Here is a 22135-nt window from a genome sequence, read left to right as displayed (position 1 = left end):
TTCACAAAGAGGCAACTATGCCCAGGGACAAGGTACACAATGGAATAACAACCAGCAGTCTACCCAGAGTTACGGCAGGGGTAACAAGAGAGGTCGTGGAAGAGGCAGAGGCAGCCCCAACAAGGGCGGTGGCACGCCTCCACCAAAACAGTGACGCTCAGTTCAGGGTCCCTTGCCACGCAACCCCAGTAGGGGGACGCATTTCCACCTTCACCCAGGCTTGGGAAGGGATCACCTCAGACAGATGGGTGCTGTCAACAGTATCCGCAGGATATTGTATAGAACTACTGCAGCGTCCCCGGAATCATCCTCCACGACAAAGAGTGCACTCCCTAGAGCATCAAAGGATCCTTCTCGAGGAGATCGCCATTCTGCTAGAAAAGGACGCGATAGAACTCGTCCCAGGACACCAGGTAAACAAGGGTATCTATTCAACTTACTTCCTTGTGCCAAAGAAAGATTTGACAATGCGCCCAGTATTGGACTTACGGCCTGCCAACAAATATGTCAAGCCCCAAAAATTCCGTATGACCACGCTACAAGAGGTAATCCCCCTCCTAAAAAAGGGGGATTACATGGCAACCTTGGATATGAAAGATGCTTATTTTCATATTTCCATGCTCCCAGCGCACAAAAAGTACTTGCGCTTCAAGGTGGACAGTCGCCACTACCAATTCAAGGTACTGCCCTTCGGGATAGCTTCAGCACCAAGGGTATTCACCAAGGTACTGGCGGTGGCGGCTGCACACCTACGCAGGGAAGCAATCCCGGTGTACCCTTATCTGGACGACTGGCTCATAACGGGGGAAACCCCAGGAATTTGCAGGTCAAACATTCAGAGGACTATCGACCTCCTCCACGAATTAGGCTTCTCCATCAACGAGAAAAAGTCAAGTCTGGTGCCAAGCACCTCAAAACAGTTTCTAGGAGCTATCCTAGATACTCAGAAAGGATTGACCTTCCCTTCGGAAGAGAGAATTCGGAATATACTTCTGCAAATTCCGCATTATCAGTCAGGTCAACAGATAACAGTACGCAAAGCTATGCGGTTACTGGGCATGATGGCGTCATGCATTTACCTGGTCCCCCACGCGCGTCTGCGCATGCGTCCCATGCAGGAATGGTTGGCGAAACAGTGGTCTCAGGCAAGTGGTCATTGGGACGATCTAGTGGTCGTTTCGCCAACACTCGTACAGAGCCTACACTGGTGGACAAGAGAGAATCTCGCAAAGGGGAAACCCTTTTACGATCCCGAAGTACAAGCCGTGGTGACTACAGATGCATGCCTGACTGGGTGGGGAGCTCACCATCTCCACCACACAGCTCAGGGTCTCTGGTCTCACTCAGTAGCCAAGAACCACATCAATCTGCTAGAGCTTCTGGCAGTATTCCGAGCGCTAAAGGCGTTCGAGCCCCATCTACTGAACTTGTCGGTGCAGTTCAGGACGGACAGCACGACAGCCATGTTCTATCTGAACAAGCAAGGGGGGACTCGTTCGCCAAATCTGTCCAAGCTTGCCCAGAAAATATGGATATGGGCACTCAGACGGAACATCTTCCTGTCATCGCAACATGTTCCAGGGGAGCTCAATTCCCTAGCGGATGCTCTAAGCAGAAACTCCCTCCCAGAAGAACACGAATGGGTCCTTCACAGAGACGTAGTAGAAGATCTCTTCTCTCAGTGGGGTTTCCCCACTATAGACCTATTCGCCACAAGCGAAAACAAACAATGCCCAGGATTTGCATCCAGGTTCCCCCAGCCGGACTCCCAAGGGAATGCCCTGTGGATGAACTGGTCAGGGATGTTTGCGTACGCTTTTCCACCAACTCCTCTCATCAGGAAGGTGGTGTACAAGATGAACAAGGAATCTATGACGCTCATCCTAGTTGCTCCCATGTGGGCGAGACAACCATGGTTTCCACACCTACGCAGGATGGCGGTGTGCGAACCCATCAGACTCCCAGCCTGGTACAACCTACTGTCCCAGCAACAGGGTCAAACAGTGCATCAGGAACCCAACTCTATGAACCTAGCAGCATGGCTCCTGAAGTCATAGAGTTTGGACATCTCAAATTACCACAGAGGTGTATGGACATTCTAAAGGAGTCCAGGAAACCAAATACAAGGCACTGTTACTTTGATAAGTGGAAAAGATTCGTTATCTGGTGCCAGAATAAACAAATCAACCCGGTTGATTGCACTCCTTCCAACGTTGTGACATACATGCTCCACCTGCTGGATGCAGGGTTGGTTTTTAACTCGCTGAAAGTACACCTGGCAGCCCTCTCGGCTTACACCACATCCCATAACAAGGTCTCGTGGTGGAAAGTACCAGTGGTTAAAGCCTTCATGGAAGGAGTAAAGAGACTTCACCCTCCTATTTCGAACCCACCGCCAGGATGGGACCTCAACGTGGTGCTAGCTAAGCTCATGGGACCCCCATTCGAACCCATGCATAAAAGTAGTCTCAAACACCTGACTTATAAAACGGCCTTCTTAGTAGCCATTACCTCCATAAGAAGGGTCAGTGAAATTCAGGCTCTGTCAGTGCAGGATCCTTTCTTTACTATCCACAAGGACAAACTGGTTTTACGCACACACCCTAGGTTCTCACCTAAATTCATATCCAAGTTCCATGTAAACCAGTCCATCGAGCTTCCGGCTTTCTTCCAGAACCCGCAAAGCTCGGCTGAGGTGAAACTACACACCCTAGATGTGCGTAGGGCGGTCCTATACTATGTAAATAAAACCAGACCGCTAAGGAAAACAGATCAACTGTTTGTCTCCGTAGCTACAGGCAGAGAGGGGGATCGCGTCTCTAAGGGCGCTATCTCGAAGTGGATTATCAACTGTATACAGCTGTGTTACTCTCTTTCTGACAAGACTCTGCCTTTTACGCCAAGGGCCCACTCTACTAGAGGCATTGGTGCCACTCTGGCTTTCATTGCAAATGTTCCCCTCGACACCATTTGCAAAGCGGCTACTTGGAGCTCTATTCACACTTTTACTCAGCATTACTGCATTGACACTCATTCCAAGACAGATACACAAGTGGGACAAGCGGTTCTAAGACACCTGTTTGCTCATGACCCTTCTCACATCCCACCTCCTTCTTCTGGTACTGCTCGCTAATCTATGCACAGCATGTGATCTAAGCAGATTCCACAAGCCTCAGAAGGGATACATTACTCACCGTAATCGTATTTCTGATGCTTGTATCTGCTTAGATTCACATGCGACCCACCCTTCCTCCCCTCCGAGAGAAGGCGCATGATTGCTTGTAGTCTTACCTTTTCTGTCTATCTGCTTGGATTATCTGTACTCACGCTACTCCTCATGCTTCCTCATGTCAGAAAAAATACAATCTGAGGATCCTACACGCGTGAGGGATCTTGGGTACAGTGGACGTCACACTAGGGATAGTATTACTGGCACGCCTGTGTCGACGCCCATTTTCGACTTTCGAAAAACAAACTGTAATACTCCGCAGCTTCCACTAGATGTCGGCCTATGCACAGCATGTGAATCTAAGCAGATACAAGCATCAGAAATACGATTACGGTGAGTAATGTATCCCATATATACAGCCTATCATTCTATCAGTCACCACGAATTGTGTTTTAAAGGCACCTTTACTTTGTTCTTTCAGAAGATGATTCTGGCGAGGAATTTCTACCCCCGGTTAAAACACCAACAGAAGCAGTTGGGTTAACAGTTGCCTCTTTACCAGCTCCACAGCAGTCCACCGCCCTTCAGAATATCTCCCTGAAGCATCCATGGACAGAAATACAGTAAGGATACTATTGTACACTGAGGCTAAACCTCACTGCTTGGACACTTCTATTACAGCCACAGCTCATGATGCAAGTCTATTAGCACGTGCCTGGCCCTGCTCAGACTGACTCACTCCACCTCCAGCAAAGCACATTTTTATGGTCTGCTTGTCATGCTTGTGCACACAAGTGAGCACAATGAAATACATATCGAAATAAAGCACCAGTTAGGTAGCCTTTTTTTGCTGTTGTGCCGTTTGTTCATGCAGTGAGGAGAAAGACTTCAAAGGCAGACATTGTTCCTGACATATTAGCAAGCATTAGCAAATCCAATAGATTTTGGCTGTCAAGAGCAACCTCAAACGCACCAATAATGCCATTATATTCCTGGGATAGTACCATATGCTGGGATATAACCACACATATGAAGCTGCTACCAATATATGCCATTTGCATTAGCAAATTCTGAAAAACACTCTAATTAAACTTTCAAATGTACATGTATAGTTCTGCAGGAAGTCTGTGGGTTTGGTGTGAGTCACACAAGTGTCCTTTTCTCGGGGTGTGCACTGTTGCATTTTTCCCTGACAATATCTTGACTACAACTCACTTTTAAATCTGCTTTAAAATAATCGGACTCCTACGCCCCGTCCCCTTTTCTCCATACTGCATGGGGCGTCCCTCGCTAGGGACGGGAACGGAACCCTTTTTCACATAAAAAGCCAATCCCCTTTAAATTTAGACACCCACAGAGGCGTGGTACCAGGAGTATGCTCTCGGCTGACTCCACCATCCGTTGCCTTACCTCAGTTCTCTTTTCTGTTGCGACGGGAGCGGACATACTTCTCTGCACTGTTGGTTGAGGCCTTTTCCCTCGTAATCCCACCTGCTTCCCTTTCCCCTGGAAATGTAGGTTTCCATACGTTTTTATTGATTTATTTTCTACAATTCAACGTCCTTTGATGCCTCACCTCCCCGGCGCATCTAGGTCCTGGCAGGCTTCAGCTGGTGCCATTGCTGTGATGGATCATTCCCAGCGTCAGATCCACATGCGCTCTGCCTCTGTTGCCTCAGTGAAGATCATGGCTAGGAAGGGTGTTCCACGTGCGACGCGCTGACCCCGCGGTCATTGAAAATTTGTCTCGCCAGTTGGAGGGAGCTGTTCTCAAGATCACTGCTGGAGAAGCTGAAGGAATACGTACACAGGAAGTCAAGGCCTAAGGTGAGTAGTTTATTCCAAAAAGGACCCCGCAAGGGCGATTCCTTTCCAGGGAAGACCCCAAGTTGGAGGGATCATAAAGATCCTTACACCAGTAAGGGGCCCGAGGCTCCACGACCTACCAGTGTTTGGACCGAGGGGGGGTCTAAGGATCGAGCTGGGTCCCGAACTAAGGGACAGCAAGTTTCTGGTTCCTCAGGGGCATTGCTCTAAAACTGGGTCTAGGCCCGAGGGTGCGCATGTATGCAAAAACACTATCGGGCGCAAGCCAGAGGGCGACAAACCTTTCAGGTCCCCACCTGAGATTCAGACGAGTACTGAGCCTACGCTCGGGGGCAAACAGTTTCCTGCTTGTGCAGGTACGTCGCCGGACACAAAGTTCCCACCCTTTCCTGTTCTACCAAGCAAGATGGCCAATCCAGGTGACAAAATGATGGCGGGGCACAAAGGCGCGCCCGCTTCAGCATGAAACCACGCAGGGCAGTACGCCCTTCACGCCAAGGCAAGAATGGCATGGTGCACAGCTTAACATGTAGCTTCATTATTGGCAAGCAACACACAGGCCAGGCAGGGGTCCTGCAGAGCTCAGTCCACACCTCCAGCTGCACCATATTGCGCTCCCCCAGCGAGTGAGGACCGGTTCTTTGAAAAATTCATGAGCCTCATGAAGTCCCATCAGATTTCTGGAATTCTAAAGGGCCTGATCAAAGAGATAACGCCTCCTCCGCTTCCAGCTCAGGCACTACCACAGGCTGTGGTGCAAGCTCCACCTCCCCATGCCCCGATTCCAGTTCCTCCTAAAGCTTCAGTTCAGGAGCCTCAGTAGCCTCCCCCGAGGGCAGACCCGGTCCTGCAACATGTTCCAGAGACCCCTCCCTCGGCCCCACAGGCAGTAAATACAGAGCATGCCACTGATTCCATGGCTATGGACCTTTCGGGTAGTGATCAGGGGAGAACAGACAGAGGATACAGACGAGTACGATGACACGGAGGTGTCCACATCCATACGTGCCTTCCATGACAGGCTGGCTGGGTTAGCTGAGTACCTGGGTATCCCACAGCCCTAGCAGGAGAAGCTTGAGGCAGGAGTACTGGCTGAGGTCTTGACACTCAGAGCTTCCACCAGGTCAGGTATTCCTCCCCATAAGGACTTGAGGCTTTAGTCAAAAAGGGCTGGATCAAGCCTCATACTATGTAACCTACCAACAAAAGGCTTGATGCCAAATGTAGGCAAGCAGAGGCTGCACCTTAGACAGGCTAATGTGGATGCCATACTTGCAGCGGCCAGCCAGCGCCTATCGAGAGAGATCGCTGAATTCCTCCCAGATCTGCCTTCACACAAACAGACAGTGTTTAAATCAGGGTTGGCTGAGGCCAAATTGGTTGCTCAGGATAACACGGAGGCAGCAGTGGCCCACATTGATACCTCATTGATACCTCAGGAGGGATATCTGCATCGCCACTGATATGCAGCGTTCAGCCTGGAAGAGGGACATAAGTTCTGGACCTTCCATTCAAGGGTGGGGACTTATTCCACTCCTTGATGGATTATGAACTTAATAAAAAGAAAGCCAGTTCCCAGACGGCTAAATCCTTAGCGATACTGGCCAAGCTGGTTCCAAAATCTTTTGGGCAGGCGCTAACAAGGTCGGAACAGAGGGAAAGCTTTTGGAGCGTTCAGGGGCTTTCAGCAGCGCAGGACGTGCCAGCCCAACAGGTCACCCAGTTTACATAGGCGCAAGCAGCATTGTACTTAAAACAAGTTTTTTTTTAAGTCCACCTCCCAAGCACCAGCCTCAGAGGGAAAAGAAAAACAATGATGAGGGCTTCCGGGTCCACAGCTCTCCTGTGGGGGGCAGGCTTGCCTCTCATGTTCAGTCATGGCGTGCACACTTCGCAGACCCATGGATCATCTTGGTGGTCTCCAACTGGTTCCAGCTCCCTCTACCTTTGGTCCCTCCTACCCTCCCCCCCTACAGATTGGGACTCTGCTCTTTTAGTGGAAATCTCCACTCTTATCAGCAACAGTGCGGTGGAGGAGGTCCCCTCCTCTCCGAAAAAATTGTGCTTCTATTTAAGGAATTCTGCGATAAAAAATAAAAGAACCAGCCAGGCCTGAGAGTGGTTCTCGATCTATCTTTCCTCAACCTGTACCTACCCCTTCAGAAATTCAACCACTGACTGAGTAATCTCTGTGTGGCGGAGATAGGGCGTGCTACCTGGACCTCAAGGATGCTTATCTCCATGTCCCGATTTGGCAGCCTCATTGTTCCTATCTCAGGTTCACGGTTATCAGGCGCCAGTTCCATTACAAGGTACTCTCGTTTGGGTTGAATTCAGCCCCTCAGGGCTTTACCGGACTGATTAATGCCATAGCCTCCATCCTCAGGACAGAAGGTTACCATGTTTACCCATACCTGGACGAATGGCTGATCAGAGCTATGTCGCCAAGGGCAGTCCAAACTACGACGCAGCGTCTCATGAACATTCTATACAGGCTGGAGTTTTGTGTCAACCAGCGCAAATCTTGGCTGCATCCCACGCAAATCCTAAGTATTCCTGGGCATGCTGTGGGACACGCAGCAGCAGAGGATTGTCCCTACACCAGAGAGGATCAATCCTTTGAGGGCTGCCATTGGGCACTTCATCAGCAGGGTGGCTCCAACCGCCTGGTGGGTCCAGCATTTGTTAGGATCCTGCCAACTTTCCTACCAGGCTCAGAATGAGGAGAATTCACTTACACGTTGCAGCTTCATGGAACCAAGAGACAGGTTCTCAGTCCAGCACAATCACCATACCAGGAGTGCTCCACCAGGACCTGTTATGGTGTAAGCAGGAAAGGAACCTTTTGGTGGGTATGCCATTTCTCCAGGCAACAGTGTCATTGACGATCATGAACGATTCATTGCTGGAGGGCTGGGGGACCACCCTGGACAGCCACTCAGTACATGGCCTGTGGACATTCAGGGACAGAGACAGCCACGTAAATGTGCTGCAGCTGGGGGTAATACAGTTAACGCTAAGGGCATTCCTACTGCTGGTCATGAACAGAACAGTCTGTATTTAGATGGACAATTCCACGTGTATGTATTACACCAACAAGCAGGGGGGAACTAGATCTCCTCCCGTTTTCAGACTAACAATCCAGATTTGGGATTCTCAGACAGTATCCATTTGACAGCGGTCCATCTTCCAAAGGGACAGCAATGTGGAAGCCGACAGACTTGGCAGGATGGGAGACGACAATTACGAGTGCCAGTTATGTCCCCAGGTGCTGAGCGACATATTTCAGGCATGGGGCCATTCGAAAGTGGACCTGTTCGCCACAGAGCACAACAGAACGTGCAATCAATTCGCACCCTGGATGGGCAGTACCAGCAAGTCTCTGGGGAAGACTCTTCAAATGCAGTGGAACCATCTTTGGACATATGCGTTCACGCCAACTGCGCTAATCCAAAGAGTCGTGCACGAGATAAGAGCGGTGCAAGGCCTTCGCCTCATCCTGGTGGTGCCTCAGTGACCAGCCGAGGTTTGGTATTCGGATCTCGTGAGGCTAGTGTCTTAAGGGCTGATTCCTCTGCCAATCTCAGAAGCACCCCACCTCACACAGCAAGGGGGGGGGGGTTCACCCGTCTCCAGAGAAGCTAGCCATAGCGGCCTGGTTCCTGACAACGTAAGATTGCAGCATTTGCAGCTGTCACAGGAGAATTTACAGATCAACCAGAAAGCAAGCGACTCAACGAGGAGTCATTAGAAGAGCAAGTGGACAAGGTTTTGTTGTTGGGCTAAGGATAAGTGGATAGACCCTATGTCTTGTTTCCTTGGCCATGTTCTATCTTTCTCTGCACATCTTGCAAAATCCGGTGTGGAGGTCGACATGTGTCCCGCACATATCTGGTAGCTATAGGGCCGTACAAAAATACATGTCCTACTCCACTTCCAACCCAGTGGTCAAAAGGCATTTCAAGAGCCTAACAAGATTATACCCGCCGGTAAAGCGCCCTCGGCCTAGGATCTCGATGTGGTTTTTAAATGCTCTTGCGCATAAGCTTTTTGAACCCATGGCTATGACGGACATCAGGCTAGTCACCATCAAAACGGCGCTGCTAGTTGGGCTCACATCAGGACATCGAGTCAGTGAAATTCAAGCACTAGTGGCTTCAGGACCTTAAACCACACCACATTCCACAGGGACAAAGTGGTGATGCGCACCCATCCGTCTTTCTGCCAAAACTGCTTTCGTTGTTCCATCTGAATGAGGAGATTGTTCTTCCAACATTTTTTCCCAATACACAATCAGACACAGAGAGGGTTCTGCATTGTCTGGAGAGAACAAAAGAGATTCGTAAGTCTGACACCCTGTTTGTCACCTTTGGGGGATCAAAGCCAGGCTGTCAGGCCTCCAAGGCCTTTATAGCAAGGTGGATGGTTGCCGCTCTCCAGGAGGCTTACAGGGGACAGGGCAAAGTGTGTTCAGCAAACCTAAATGCCCATGCCATAAGGGCTAAGGCTACAGAAGTGGCTTTCCGAAGGCATGTTCCTTGGAAAGTCATCAGCAGGGAGGCGACATGAGCATTGCCGTCTGTCTTTCGTAAGCATTTTCGTCTCGACAGCAGTGCTAAATTGGACGCTGTATTTTGGCAAGCTGTGCTAAAGAATCCATTCACATAAGGCTATAGTCATTTCTCCTCCCTAAGGGCTGATCATCAGTTGTAATCGCCCATGTAGTATGGAGGAAAGGGGACGGGACTTATGAGTAAGTACAAGTCCATTGTCCCCTTTCCTTCATATGACCCTCCATCCTCCCCCCTAAAAGAATTAGTGTGAGACAGGCATTATGACAAGGGAGACAAAGGGCCTCATTACACGGTAGGCGGTAAGGGATTACCGGCACCTGTAAGGGCACTGGTGCTGGTAATCTCTTACCACCCTACTACGAGGTCCCTTAGCGGGTCCCTCCCCTAACGCCTGGTTTTACCAGGCGTTAGGGGAGGGACCCGCTAAGGGACTTCAGAGCTAATAACGGTACCGCAAATTGCAGTACCGTTATTAGCTCCTTCCCCATTCCCATTGAGCCCTAAGGGGGCTGAAATGGGATTGGGGAATGGTTCCTGGAATGGGGATTTACCGGGTCCTCCAAGGTCGGAATGACCCGGTAAGTCCCTATTCCGGGAACACGGACCCGGAATGCAGTAAGGGGGTAGCCATGGCACTAATAGCACCATGGCTACCGCCTACCGTGTAATGAGGCCCAAAGACTTGGAATGTAAGATTTCAAAACCTTTATTTAAAGTTTCATGCTTGGTGTAATACCTAACTAGTCCTACATCTAAAGGGATGTTTCCCTGAAATAATTCTTCTAAGGGCCGTCGAAGTCTGAAAGTCCAAATAAATTGTCTGTCTGTGTCTAAACCTATGCTTGCTCTCACTCAATACAAAATGTGTTAGGGGGTCTTTTGTCAAAAATGAAAAGTAGTGGTTCAACAGAAAAATAAGGAAACCAGGGTTGGCTTCCAGTGGCTTTCTTGCCAGGCGTGGTTTTAAGCTTACCAAAATGAGTTCAATCAAACAAGGCTGCTTGGAAGACCTTTGCCACAGGGTCCTTGCAGTGAATTTGAATACCTTCAGTGTCTTTGAGTTCCCTGGGGTTCCCTTCCCCAAGGGTCATCTTATTAAAGATTCAAGCACCATAAAATAAATGTATCACAATTCTCTTTTAAGCTTCTCGGGGTTCCCTTCCTGACGCTTCAGTCCTTTTAACACTATAAAACAATAAATCTCCAACAGAGTCGGGCCTCTTGCGGGTCCCTTCCTCAAGCTCAGGCCCCTTCCAGCTTTCAAACAAAAAGTCAGTTTTATCAGGATGCACTTTGATTTTCTAAGTAGGCCTCTCAGAGTTCCCTTCCCCAGCACAAGCCTCTTCCAATTTCAACACAAAACAAAATATACCACAGTTCCTTTTAGGTTTCTCAGTGTGCCCTTCTCCAAGCTCAGGCCCCTCTAGTTCGAAACACAAATTCAGCTGGTCAGGATACACCTTTTCCTTTTTTTACAGCTTTTCTTACATACATTCCTTTCATGGCGTAGAATCAGAGGCTTTGGGAAACGCCAGGCTCTTTGCTTTTCCTTAGCGCGACCACTCTGACCCTTTGCCCCTTTTCCTTGGTACCTTTTATCATCAGGTGTCTCATGCACACTTGCATTGTCTTTTATTTCTTTCACTTTCTTGTGCACACTTGCACTGTTCTTTTCCACTCTATACTTCTTCTGTGCCTCATGAACCTTCCTGCTTTGTTGTGCTTCTTGTACCCTTCTGTTTCACTCACTTCTGTCTTGGATCGTGTACACTTGCACTTCTTTTCCCTTGCCGTGCTTCTGTGCACCTTTAAGATTTTAAACTGTCACTTTCCTTCTCTGTGCCTACTCGCACCTTTTTCCTTATTTTCCTTTCGGGTCACTAGCCCTCTCTTGACTTTATCGTGCACACTTTTCTCTTACTTTGCTTCTGTCCACTTAAAAGCCATCCGGTCAGAGGGCCACATTTCCTGCGCCTCAACAGGGTCTGGGCAGAAAGGTCCTAGAATATGGCCACCTTGGAGCCCTCATATTCAATATCCCACATACGCACTGTCCTTTTCCAAGATGTCCACCTTGTCATGATAGTAGTGCATCCTGGCGAGGACGGAGCGCAGCCCCCTGCTTCCACCGCCCACCCAATGCACTGTGTCCAGGGGGACCGTCTCCCCTTCCTTGGAACCCAAGACCATTCCCATAATCTCCTGGATCTTGCGCCCCAGCTCCAGCCCAACCGGGGATTCCTCTTCTTTCTCCCGCAAGCCAAAGAAGCAGAGGTTATTGCATCGCTCACTGTTCTCGATGTCCTCCACCTTGAGTCGTAGTTCCTCCTCTTGTCTCTCCACTTCCTGGAGGTGGGCCCCTACCTGCATCTCAAGGACCACGGATGAGGTATGGTTTGCTTCCAGCCCCTCCATCCGGTCCTCCAAGATAGCCACTCTCGCAGAGAGGTCTGCCACTTTTGCACCAATATCAGTTTGCATACCCCGTATCTCCTCCAGTATCTTGCGGATATCAGTTTTAATAGTGCCGATCTCCACTGTGCATAGGGGTGGCCTATGTCTCCCTTCACCTTCGCCATCTCTCCTCTCTCTGGGTATTTATATTGTGCGAGCGCCACCTTCCAACTCATCAATGTGGGCTGTCGCATGCCCACTTGCCGCCACCTACCTTTCTATGGGGTGTGTGTCCTCAAATTGCCCTCTCAAACTCACCAAACCCTTCAAATTCAGAGGACATCTCCTTTCACTGTCCCCCTCCTCCAGGCCGATCTCTCGACTCGAGGTCCCTCAAGTGGCTCCCACCAATTTGGAGTGACCCGGCCAAGCCACCATCCACAGACTCTCTCCTTCCCAGGGAGTCGCCGCACTTACATTGAGATCATGTGTCCACAGGGTCCCATGTCGCAGAGGGCAGCCCCCTGGCTCGAGATTTCCTGTCCACCACTCCTGCAGCGCTTTGGCCTCCCAGATCTGCCGCTTGGCACCCCGCCTTGACACGGAGAACCCAATCTTATGCGTGCTTGCCGGCGTATCAATGGCTGTGGGCAGACCATCACAACACCTGTTGGAGCCGCCCAATGATGGCCTCTGCTACGGGAGGGCCTCCACTAACCACAGGCAGGGGGGGGAGCACCTTTCCTCAGATCTCCACCAGTGCCCTCCTCTGTTGCTACCTCCATGCCACCTTAATTCTGTGTGATCGCCATGTGAGGTGTGGGGGGGATTTCTGCATGCAGGCCCCCGCTCAACTGTAGTCTACTGGGGGCCCACTCTCCTCTTCCCCAGGGCCTCACCTCTAGCCCTATATCTGCAGGCTGCATTTTCCTTTCAGCCCCTTGTCCCTCTTTAGCCCGCAGTACAGAAGGCCGTCTCAGGCACTGCCGCTTCTGTAAACTGGAGGCACGCTGCCCTTAATGGTTCCCCCATAGTTTCCTATGTGCCGGGGGTCTTCCGCAGCCTACCAGTAGGTGGGGAAGAGTCCCGCTCCCTGTGGCTCCTCGCCTGCCCCCCAGCGGCGTCAGGACGTGCCCGGCAACCTGACTCCCCCTCGCGGGGCAGCAGCTGTGCGCGGCGGGGGGAGGGCAGCACCTGCACCGGGCCAGTGGCTCACCGTGTTCTTCGTGCTTTCCTCACGTCTCTGCCACCAAGGAGGTTCCCCCGCTCCGCTCGCACCACCTCCTGTCAGCAGGTCACGGCCGCTCCTGTCGGTCTCCAGCATGGACCCGTCTGCCAGCCGCCTGACTCCTCACACACGGCCTCAAGGCCCGGGGCAGATTTCTCTGCCAATATGGATCGAGGTCACCCATGATCATAGCCTCTGCTGCAGCATACATTCCGCTGTCCCGGGGGCCGTTATGACAGCTCCCGGGCACTCTACTCCGCCGCTACTGCGCCATAGACCAGGGCAGGGATCAGAGCCCAACAATCAGGCGTCCATCTTGCCTGCGTCCCCTAGTGGCCTCCCGACTGCAAATCTTTTAACATTTCCCTCGGAAATCCAGACTGGCAAGGCCTAGAATACATAGAGCAGACACAGCAATAGGGTCATCTTGAACGCTGTTATTCGCCCCAGCCAAGAAATGTCAGAGTCCCCCCAGCGCACCAGGTTGTGTTTGGCTCTGGCAAAGAGCGGCAAGATATTGGTCATGTAGAGGTCAGTGTAGTGCACTGTAAGATACACCCCCAAATACTTCAGGGACTTAAAGACCCACGAGAAAGGAAAAGACGGCTTCAAGCACTGGACTGCTTTGGGCGATTCCAATATATTAGGAATCGTCAATTTTGTGAAATTAATTTTAAAACCAGAGACTACATGAAATCTTTCCAACAGTGAAACGACATGGGGTAGTGTGGTATTTGAATGACACATGTAAAAGAAGAGGTTGTCAGCGTATAATGCCAATTTGTGCTGGTTACCCGCTATATCTAACTCCTGGATATCCTCCAATGAACGTACCAAACAGGCCAAGGGCTCCACAGATGCAAATAAGAACAGAGACAGCGGGCATCCTTGACGAGTTCCCTTATGCAAACCCACCAGATCCGAAAGGACCCTGTTCACCTTTATCCGCCTAGACGGAAGGACAAAGTTAACGAGTATCAACCTTAGAAAACGCGGGCCTAAGCCACCCCAACCAGTATTTTGGACAAATATGTTCAATCCACACGGTTGAACGCTTTCTCAGCGTTGACTTATAGTATAGCCATTGCGCGCTTGTTTGCCTGTGCCCAGGCTGAGACGTCTATTGTGCGCTGTATATTATCGGATGCCTGGCGTCCCGGCAAAACCCCAGTCTGATCCGCCATTACTAACCCAGGCGATATCCCTGCTAGCCTTGTGGCTAGGACTTTTGAGCATATGCGGGAGTCATAGTTAAGGACTGCAATCGGCCTGAAAGAGGAACACATGGCTGGATCCCTATCGGGTTTAGGAAGTAATGTGAGCGTGGATTCCCCCATTGTAGGCATACCAGAGCCTTTATCGGCAAAGGAATTAAACAATTCAGACAATCGGGAGAGAGCACAAGACAATTATTTTGTAAAAAGGGCAGTGAACCATTCTGGGCGTGGGGCTTTATTACCCGGGAGAGAGCGAACGGCTTGGGCAACCTCCTCTCCCGTTATGGGCGCATCCAAAGCCTGTATCTGATCTTCCGATACACAGCGAAGATGAGTCCCATGGATAAATACCTCCTGTTGCTGGCTGTCAAGGGAGTGTGCTGCATACATTTTTCCAGTTTGGCATCATGTAATACCCCCACTTCATCCCGCAACCCTCCAATAGGGGTTCTGTTCTTCTGGTCCTGACGCTTGTAGGCTAGAATTCGGGACACTTTGTTAGATGTGCTATTATGAAAATGCTTTGTACGTAATAGCTTGTGTGAAATATTGTCCGCCCGTAGCGCCTTTAACTCTGCCCTTGCTACCTGAAGCTGCCTATACGTCCTTCTGGCCCCATCCCGTTTGTACTGAGTTTCCCACTCTCTGACTCTCTCGTCAGTCCAAACCTGTTGGGCGGAAAAAAGCATATTCCGTGCTGATGCTATACTAATTAACTCCCCCCTAAATTTGGGTTTAAAAGCCTGCAATACCCCGGATAGTGGGACCACCCCTGTGAGATTCTCTTGGAAATATTGCGTAATCCTATCTGCAATGGTGGCACACACAACCTGATCAGCCAGTCAGGGGACTTTCTTCCCCCAGACCATAACCGCTTAGTTGCAGGGTAATGGGAGAATGACCTGAGACCAATGCAACCTCTATAGTAGTAGATGTGATTCCCACAAGCAACTGGCGGGATACCAGAAAATAATCAATTCTGGAGTATGAGCGGTGTACATGTGGGAAATAGGAATAATCACGTTGATGTGTTAAACGGGAAATCATATTGTGCCTCCTTTCTTGTATATATTGGTCTAAGCCCAGTCGCTCTGCGAAGAAAACTGCGTTGCAAAGTTCTGATTTAGATCGACTTCGCCGCCATTTTAGGATCATCCGCCATTTTGATTATTGTTCAAATGTAACTCTGTGTTCTAAAATGGTGGACAGTGTTTCCAACTTGTAACCGAGCCTTCCTGAACCTTGCACCATAGTTAATGTTTAGACTGTCCGTTGGCCGAATGTTTAGACGGGGTAAAGAGACCTTGTCCCATGCCTGACTTGTGGTCTAAGGATTGTCTGCGCCAATAAGTCTGATCCATGGACATACATCAAACACAATGGTAAGCAAATATCGAACGTGGACACTGGCTGAACTGCATTGTGAGGGACATGTGCTAAGGCTTACTGCTAAATATGGGAATACACTGTTGCCATTGTAATCTGTTTGTATGTGAATCAAAGATAATCCATACGCATATTGTCGTACAAGCCATAAGTGAACTCGGCACAAACTCTAGACCATGGATTATTAACTTGCAGAGGGGCTGGACATTATTACTGAAAATGTATAAAATGCACGAGTGTCTAGATGTCCAGTACCTCTCTCTTCTCACACTGAAGGGCTGGTATTCACTGTGATGTACTGAGGGCCAGATAGCTATCTGTATCTGTTTTGTTCTTTGTAAACTGTGCAGTAGTAGAATAAAGATCTGTGAATCTTTATAAGCCCGTGTTTGGTGTATTTCCTTTTGTGGTACTCAGCCTTGATATCTCCTTGCTTTTACAGATGGCGCCCGAATAGGGACCCTCAAGATTGATGCCATCTCGTTGAAGGTTGACGTGGCTATCGGACCGGGATCAGAGGGTGAAAAAGGGGGCCCCTTTCTTGGATGAGAAGCGACACCTCAACAGTACTGCACGACCCGATCCCTGGACGGTGAGCCCGCGGTCCGAGACGCCATCTTGACGAGGGTCCATATATTGAGGCGGGCAGATTTGACGAAATCACCAACCACATGGGACCTTTGATAGTCCTTAGAAATCCGATCGGACCTTCTTAGTACTTTGATCAGGTGAGTCATTTCCTGACTCTTAAGTATCCTGATAATTTGTTTTGGCGTATTGCACTTGCAAGTACAATTATTGACCAGGTAACACCAGTAATCTGATATGCCTGGGAAATTGTCTGCCTGCTTCAGGGCGTAATTCCGCAGTGACAGACAATCTTTGGAATTTGGCCGACCGGCACCAATGGAGAGGTCTCCGGCATGTACAACGTACTCTAAGCACGGCATTGGTAGTATAGTTTTTAATGATATTTGGCACAGACAAACTAGACATGCTTCCGAACTTCAGTGGCCAATCAATGGTAGTTTTGAAATTGCTCGAATAGAATATTTAGAGTCTATATTATTAAAGAAAAAGGCTAGACCTGCAGCATTTGATGTATTACAGAATTGGAAAAAAGAAGCTATGCAGCAACTTAAAAGTAGGGAAAAACATGCACGCCGTCATATGTCCAACTGTCACGACTCGCTCCCTTCGCTCCCGTTCCCACCATTTGGGGGCATGATTTGGGGTTTATTCCCCACTGGACTTTTCCTCCGAACTTTAAGCTACAGTGCTGTGATGATTTGGGAGCGCTAAATCCCTATTTTCCCAGCTACTTCCCTTCCGGATCCATTCCAGGTTTTTGGCAGCCAGCATGCTTCTTTAACCAAATGACTATGCTTCCCAGAATGCCTGGCCCACTGCTCCACCTCCACCCTTGCAACACAAGTTTGGGTGGAGGATAGGTAACAGCTGTGGCGGCAGGTGCAGCTATCAGCACACCCGAGGCGTGTGCTCGTTAAGCAGCTTTAAAAGCCTCAGTCTCACTTCAGTCCAGCGCTGGTCATCGATTGCAGTGTTCCTGTTTTTGACTAGTCCCTGGTTCCTGGTTCCTTGCCTTTGTACCTTCTTTCCTTGTTCCTGTTTCCTTGTTTCCTCCGCCCTGAATTTCGGATTCATGAGCTAATTGATTTCTGCTCCCTTGATTTCCCTTTTTGTCTTCCTCTGTTTGCAGGCAGCAATTCTCAGTGCTTTCCCCTTTTAGATGCAGCCCAGTTTGTATGTGTTCTATATTTCTTTGACTCTGTCCTTTGCTGCTGTTACCCATTTGCCTTAGCCTTCCTCTTAGTTTAGTTTCCTGTCTTTTCCTTGGAGGGGTAGGGAGAAGTTTGCATAGGTTATTTCGTTTTTCCCTGCTCCTGATCCTTACTTTCTAGAGGATCCATTCCATGTTTTCCACTGCACTTCTGCATTTATTTTCCCTTTGATTATTAGGTGTGGTGTGCGTTAGTAGCTAGCTCCTGTGTGAATGCTTATGTTTTCCTCACTATTTTGTAGACACTATTCCCACTTAGGTATTTAGTTTTCCTTCCATTGCTGTTCTAGCCTTTCGGGGTCCCAGTTTCTTCAACAGGATTCGTGGGCTAGCTGACATTCAAGAGGTTTATCTCGTCCTCGTGAGTACAGTTCTTAAGTTCCCTTCTGTAATACCATCAAGAGTGTTAGTACACAGATCCTGTCATTGCTTGCCCTCCACGTGGGTTTAGCGCTGTCAGTACCTGTAACAGCAATTGGGGGTAAGGCGCTTGCCGACTTTCCTCGCGGTCAGGTGCTTACCCCACATCCCTTTTCATATATTGGTTTTGATGTCACACTCTATTTGCACTCCTGGGTTCTAGCATACCTGAGTTGTAGTTCCTGGGTGCACATTTCCCTTGCCATATTCGCTGCCTTTGTACTCGCCTGACTAATCCTGACAGTATGACCAGCCCAAAATTCCCATTGAATATGGCAAGTTTAGGAAAGAAAGGCAGCAAGGCCTCTAACAAGTTTGTACAGAAAGCTTCCCCTACATTTACCTGTGACAATCAAATCACTAGTCCTGACTCCAATGAACTCCTTGTCACGAATGGGCATTTACGTGCAAAGTATTTTTCCCATAGGATGGCACATCCTACATGGCCTGATCCTAGTTCTATCTTTGGTTTTGATCCCGATTCTATGTCAGCACAAGCCTTAGCTGCAGAAAACAACACACTGTTAGACTTATTATACGAGAGTACCTCTGTTGTTGAACCCCATGATTCCAGTTGTGCTTCACCTCAGATAGAACAGTTTCATGATACCAACATAAAGAATGGAGGGGTTTCTTACATAACTTCTGTTTTCTACCCTCAGTCTAACGCATACTCCGTTGCACAGGTACATACTGTAGTCCCTAATGCCAAGAGGTCTAATGTCAATAGTTTGTTTAAGGGAAACACAGACCAAGTTGGAAAAATAAACTATAAATCACAGAACCTGCAAGCAGTAGAGGACAATGTACAATCGATGCACATCCAGATTGCTAGTGCAGGATCCAGCCCTGATGCCACTATGCTTTCCCCTGTGCCTACTGATAGTGATGTACAGTTAATGCAGGGCATGCTAAGAGCTAAACTTGAGGAGTTAAGACAAGAACTCATTTCTGCACAAGAGGAAAATAAAACCTTACACTCTTTACTGAATACACCTCAGACTTTATCTGTTGATGTGGAGGAAGTGAACACTGTTCAGCCCCTGAGTGCAGAGACTTTGGTAAACCATGATATTTGTCGATATGTTAGATCTATTGGGAGTGAAGGTCTTTCGTCTAGCACAGCGCTTAATCTAGGCACAGGTTCTAACAATTGTTCTGCTGTTTATCAGGGATTGCAGTTAGCTGAAGAGTTACAAGCCACTTCTTTACCAAAAATACCCTGTGTAGCAGTTTGTCATAATTCTGAGCTAGCACACATACAAGCTTCTGAATTCCAAACACAATCCACAATGGTGGCATACACAGATTCAGTCACTACCGTAGGCTTAGGCCCTGCTCTTGATACAGCTGCTGAGACTGAAGTAGATGTTAAAGCTGATGTGGAAAACAATGTTACCTCTGGGTTCACTCTTCCTTCTGCCACTTCTGATCAATACGAACAGTCAGAGACAGTACAGATTTCATGTTCTGATGGACTCATTCCACAGTATACTGAACCAAAGAACCGTCAGGCGGTTCCTGAACTGTTGATTGATAATCTGCCTCTTTCAGAAGCTAAAACAGAGGAATGGACAATAGACGAAATCCTGATCAACAGAGACTTTACTATGGTGATTCCACTGATTGATTTTGACTTCTACAAAGAAAAAGACTCTGTGTCACCCACTAAAGAAAGGGACTGCAAGGGTACAGCTCAGTCTTTGGTTACTGGTGCCAAGGAGTCTACTGCCCTAAAGGTGCCCTTCATTCCTGAGCCACCGATGGGTCTGTCAACTTCTGAGACTTCTGTCTGTCCTCCTACATCCATTGACTCTTCTATGATTCAATCTACAGCCCTGCAGTCATCTTTGGCACACCTGTCTTCAACCAATGAACCGCTGCCATGTCTGCCATTTACTCAAGAGCCAGTCCCAAAGACCTGGACATGCTTGTATCCAGCAACCGAGATTGCTCCAGCTTGCATGCCTTCAGCCTCAAGGTTTCCCCTGACCTGCCTGTCTTCAGCTACAGTGACTCATCCTGCAGATCATCCTTCAGCTTTAGAGCCTCCGGTAGTCCATCAAAAGAGCATGTCTTCAGTCCCGGAGTATACTGAGTATTTGCCTTCAGTTCATGAGACGCCTGTATCCTGCATAGCCTCGCTGCCAATATCAGAGATATACCTGTCTACACCATCTGATTCTGCTGTATTTTCTTCTGCTCCAGCGATTCCTCCTGAATCCCAACCATTTACAGTCGATGAACGTCTAGCCGGCCTTTCTTTTGCTTCAGGAGGAGCACCAGAATGCCTGCCTTTCCCACAAGACGATTCTCCCAACTGCTTCACTTTAGCATCAGAGCCTCCTAAAGATGCAGCATCAGAGTTTGAGACTTTTGCCAGCTCCCGCTTCAGAGTCATCAAGCTGGACCAAGTGGTGAGTCAGAACCACTCACTTGGGTGTGCACAAGGGGTGGTGCAGACCGGCGTATTACCTACAGGACTTGTGCAACAGAATTCCGCCAAGAAGCACCAGTCGGGTGCTAGTAGCCAAAGGAAGGGAATGACTGCTGCAGTTCAAGATGTGTCTGTTATTGCTCCTTCTGCGAGTCTGCCTGAAATACCAAGTACTGCGTCTATCACTCCTATCAGGATGCCAAACATCCCTGCTGTGGTATCCCACGTGAAACAAAGTGGCTACACGACTGTCACCAGGAGTACTAGCCTTGTACAGCCCATTGGACTTTCAGGTCTCCAACGCGTAGAACATGTGCAGTCAAACCTTAGTCACTTTCAACCACAAGCCTTTTCCCAGATGGATGACAGAAGGAAATCTGAACCTCTACCTCAGCCACCACCTTCTCTAATGGCTGAGCATAAACCTTTCCTGAAGCCAGCATTTTCCTCACCTCCCGCATGTCCACTCTCGGCAGAAAGGCTAACAGAGCTTCTACCATTGCCTAAGGCATGTTGCACCAGCCTGCCTCTCTCCTCAAAGACTTATAAGGGTCCACTCCCAGTGACTGAGCTTCCTGGACCTTCCAACTCTGCTTCTGGTCCTGCAAGTCCTTCATGCCTTTCTTCGAACCATGAGTCTCTTCCTCACCAGAAGCCACTGTTTCCATCAGTACCACCTCCAAAGACAAAGCACTCCTATCATGGAAGTCCATCTGCCTTTGCCCACAGGCCACCATTTCCATCAGTGCCACCTCCAAAGAAAAAGCACTCCCATCATGGAAAGAAGATGTCTCGTGCGGGTGGCGGGCACCCGAAGCCGGCCGTAGGAGGGGGTATACTGTCACGACTCGCTCCCTTCGCTCCCGTTCCCACCATTTGGGGGCATGATTTGGGGTTTATTCCCCACTGGACTTTTCCTCCGAACTTTAAGCTACAGTGCTGTGATGATTTGGGAGCGCTAAATCCCTATTTTCCCAGCTACTTCCCTTCCGGATCCATTCCAGGTTTTTGGCAGCCAGCATGCTTCTTTAACCAAATGACTATGCTTCCCAGAATGCCTGGCCCACTGCTCCACCTCCACCCTTGCAACACAAGTTTGGGTGGAGGATAGGTAACAGCTGTGGCGGCAGGTGCAGCTATCAGCACACCCGAGGCGTGTGCTCGTTAAGCAGCTTTAAAAGCCTCAGTCTCACTTCAGTCCAGCGCTGGTCATCGATTGCAGTGTTCCTGTTTTTGACTAGTCCCTGGTTCCTGGTTCCTTGCCTTTGTACCTTCTTTCCTTGTTCCTGTTTCCTTGTTTCCTCCGCCCTGAATTTCGGATTCATGAGCTAATTGATTTCTGCTCCCTTGATTTCCCTTTTTGTCTTCCTCTGTTTGCAGGCAGCAATTCTCAGTGCTTTCCCCTTTTAGATGCAGCCCAGTTTGTATGTGTTCTATATTTCTTTGACTCTGTCCTTTGCTGCTGTTACCCATTTGCCTTAGCCTTCCTCTTAGTTTAGTTTCCTGTCTTTTCCTTGGAGGGGTAGGGAGAAGTTTGCATAGGTTATTTCGTTTTTCCCTGCTCCTGATCCTTACTTTCTAGAGGATCCATTCCATGTTTTCCACTGCACTTCTGCATTTATTTTCCCTTTGATTATTAGGTGTGGTGTGCGTTAGTAGCTAGCTCCTGTGTGAATGCTTAT

The 22135-nt window shown here is 49.1% G+C and overlaps 1 protein-coding gene across 4 annotated transcripts in view; it reads left to right on the top strand.

The window, feature by feature from the left end:
• The window catches only part of TBC1D2 (TBC1 domain family member 2), a 1652487-nt gene that overhangs the window by 597463 nt on the left and 1032889 nt on the right, over window positions 1–22135 (top strand). For all 4 annotated transcript variants that reach the window (XM_069630602.1, XM_069630605.1, XM_069630603.1 and 1 more), the window contains one exon: window positions 3651–3792. In XM_069630602.1, the coding sequence (XP_069486703.1) occupies window positions 3651–3792 (142 nt within the window). The remainder of the gene's footprint in view (window positions 1–3650; window positions 3793–22135) is intronic.

This window comes from Ambystoma mexicanum, chromosome 6q (assembly GCF_040938575.1).
Source record: "Ambystoma mexicanum isolate Mex_15411 chromosome 6q, UKY_AmexF1_1, whole genome shotgun sequence".
Lineage (NCBI taxonomy): Eukaryota > Metazoa > Chordata > Amphibia > Caudata > Ambystomatidae > Ambystoma > Ambystoma mexicanum.
The sequence above is the reverse complement of the archived record's forward strand: the minus strand, read 5'-3'. Positions and strand labels throughout refer to the sequence as shown.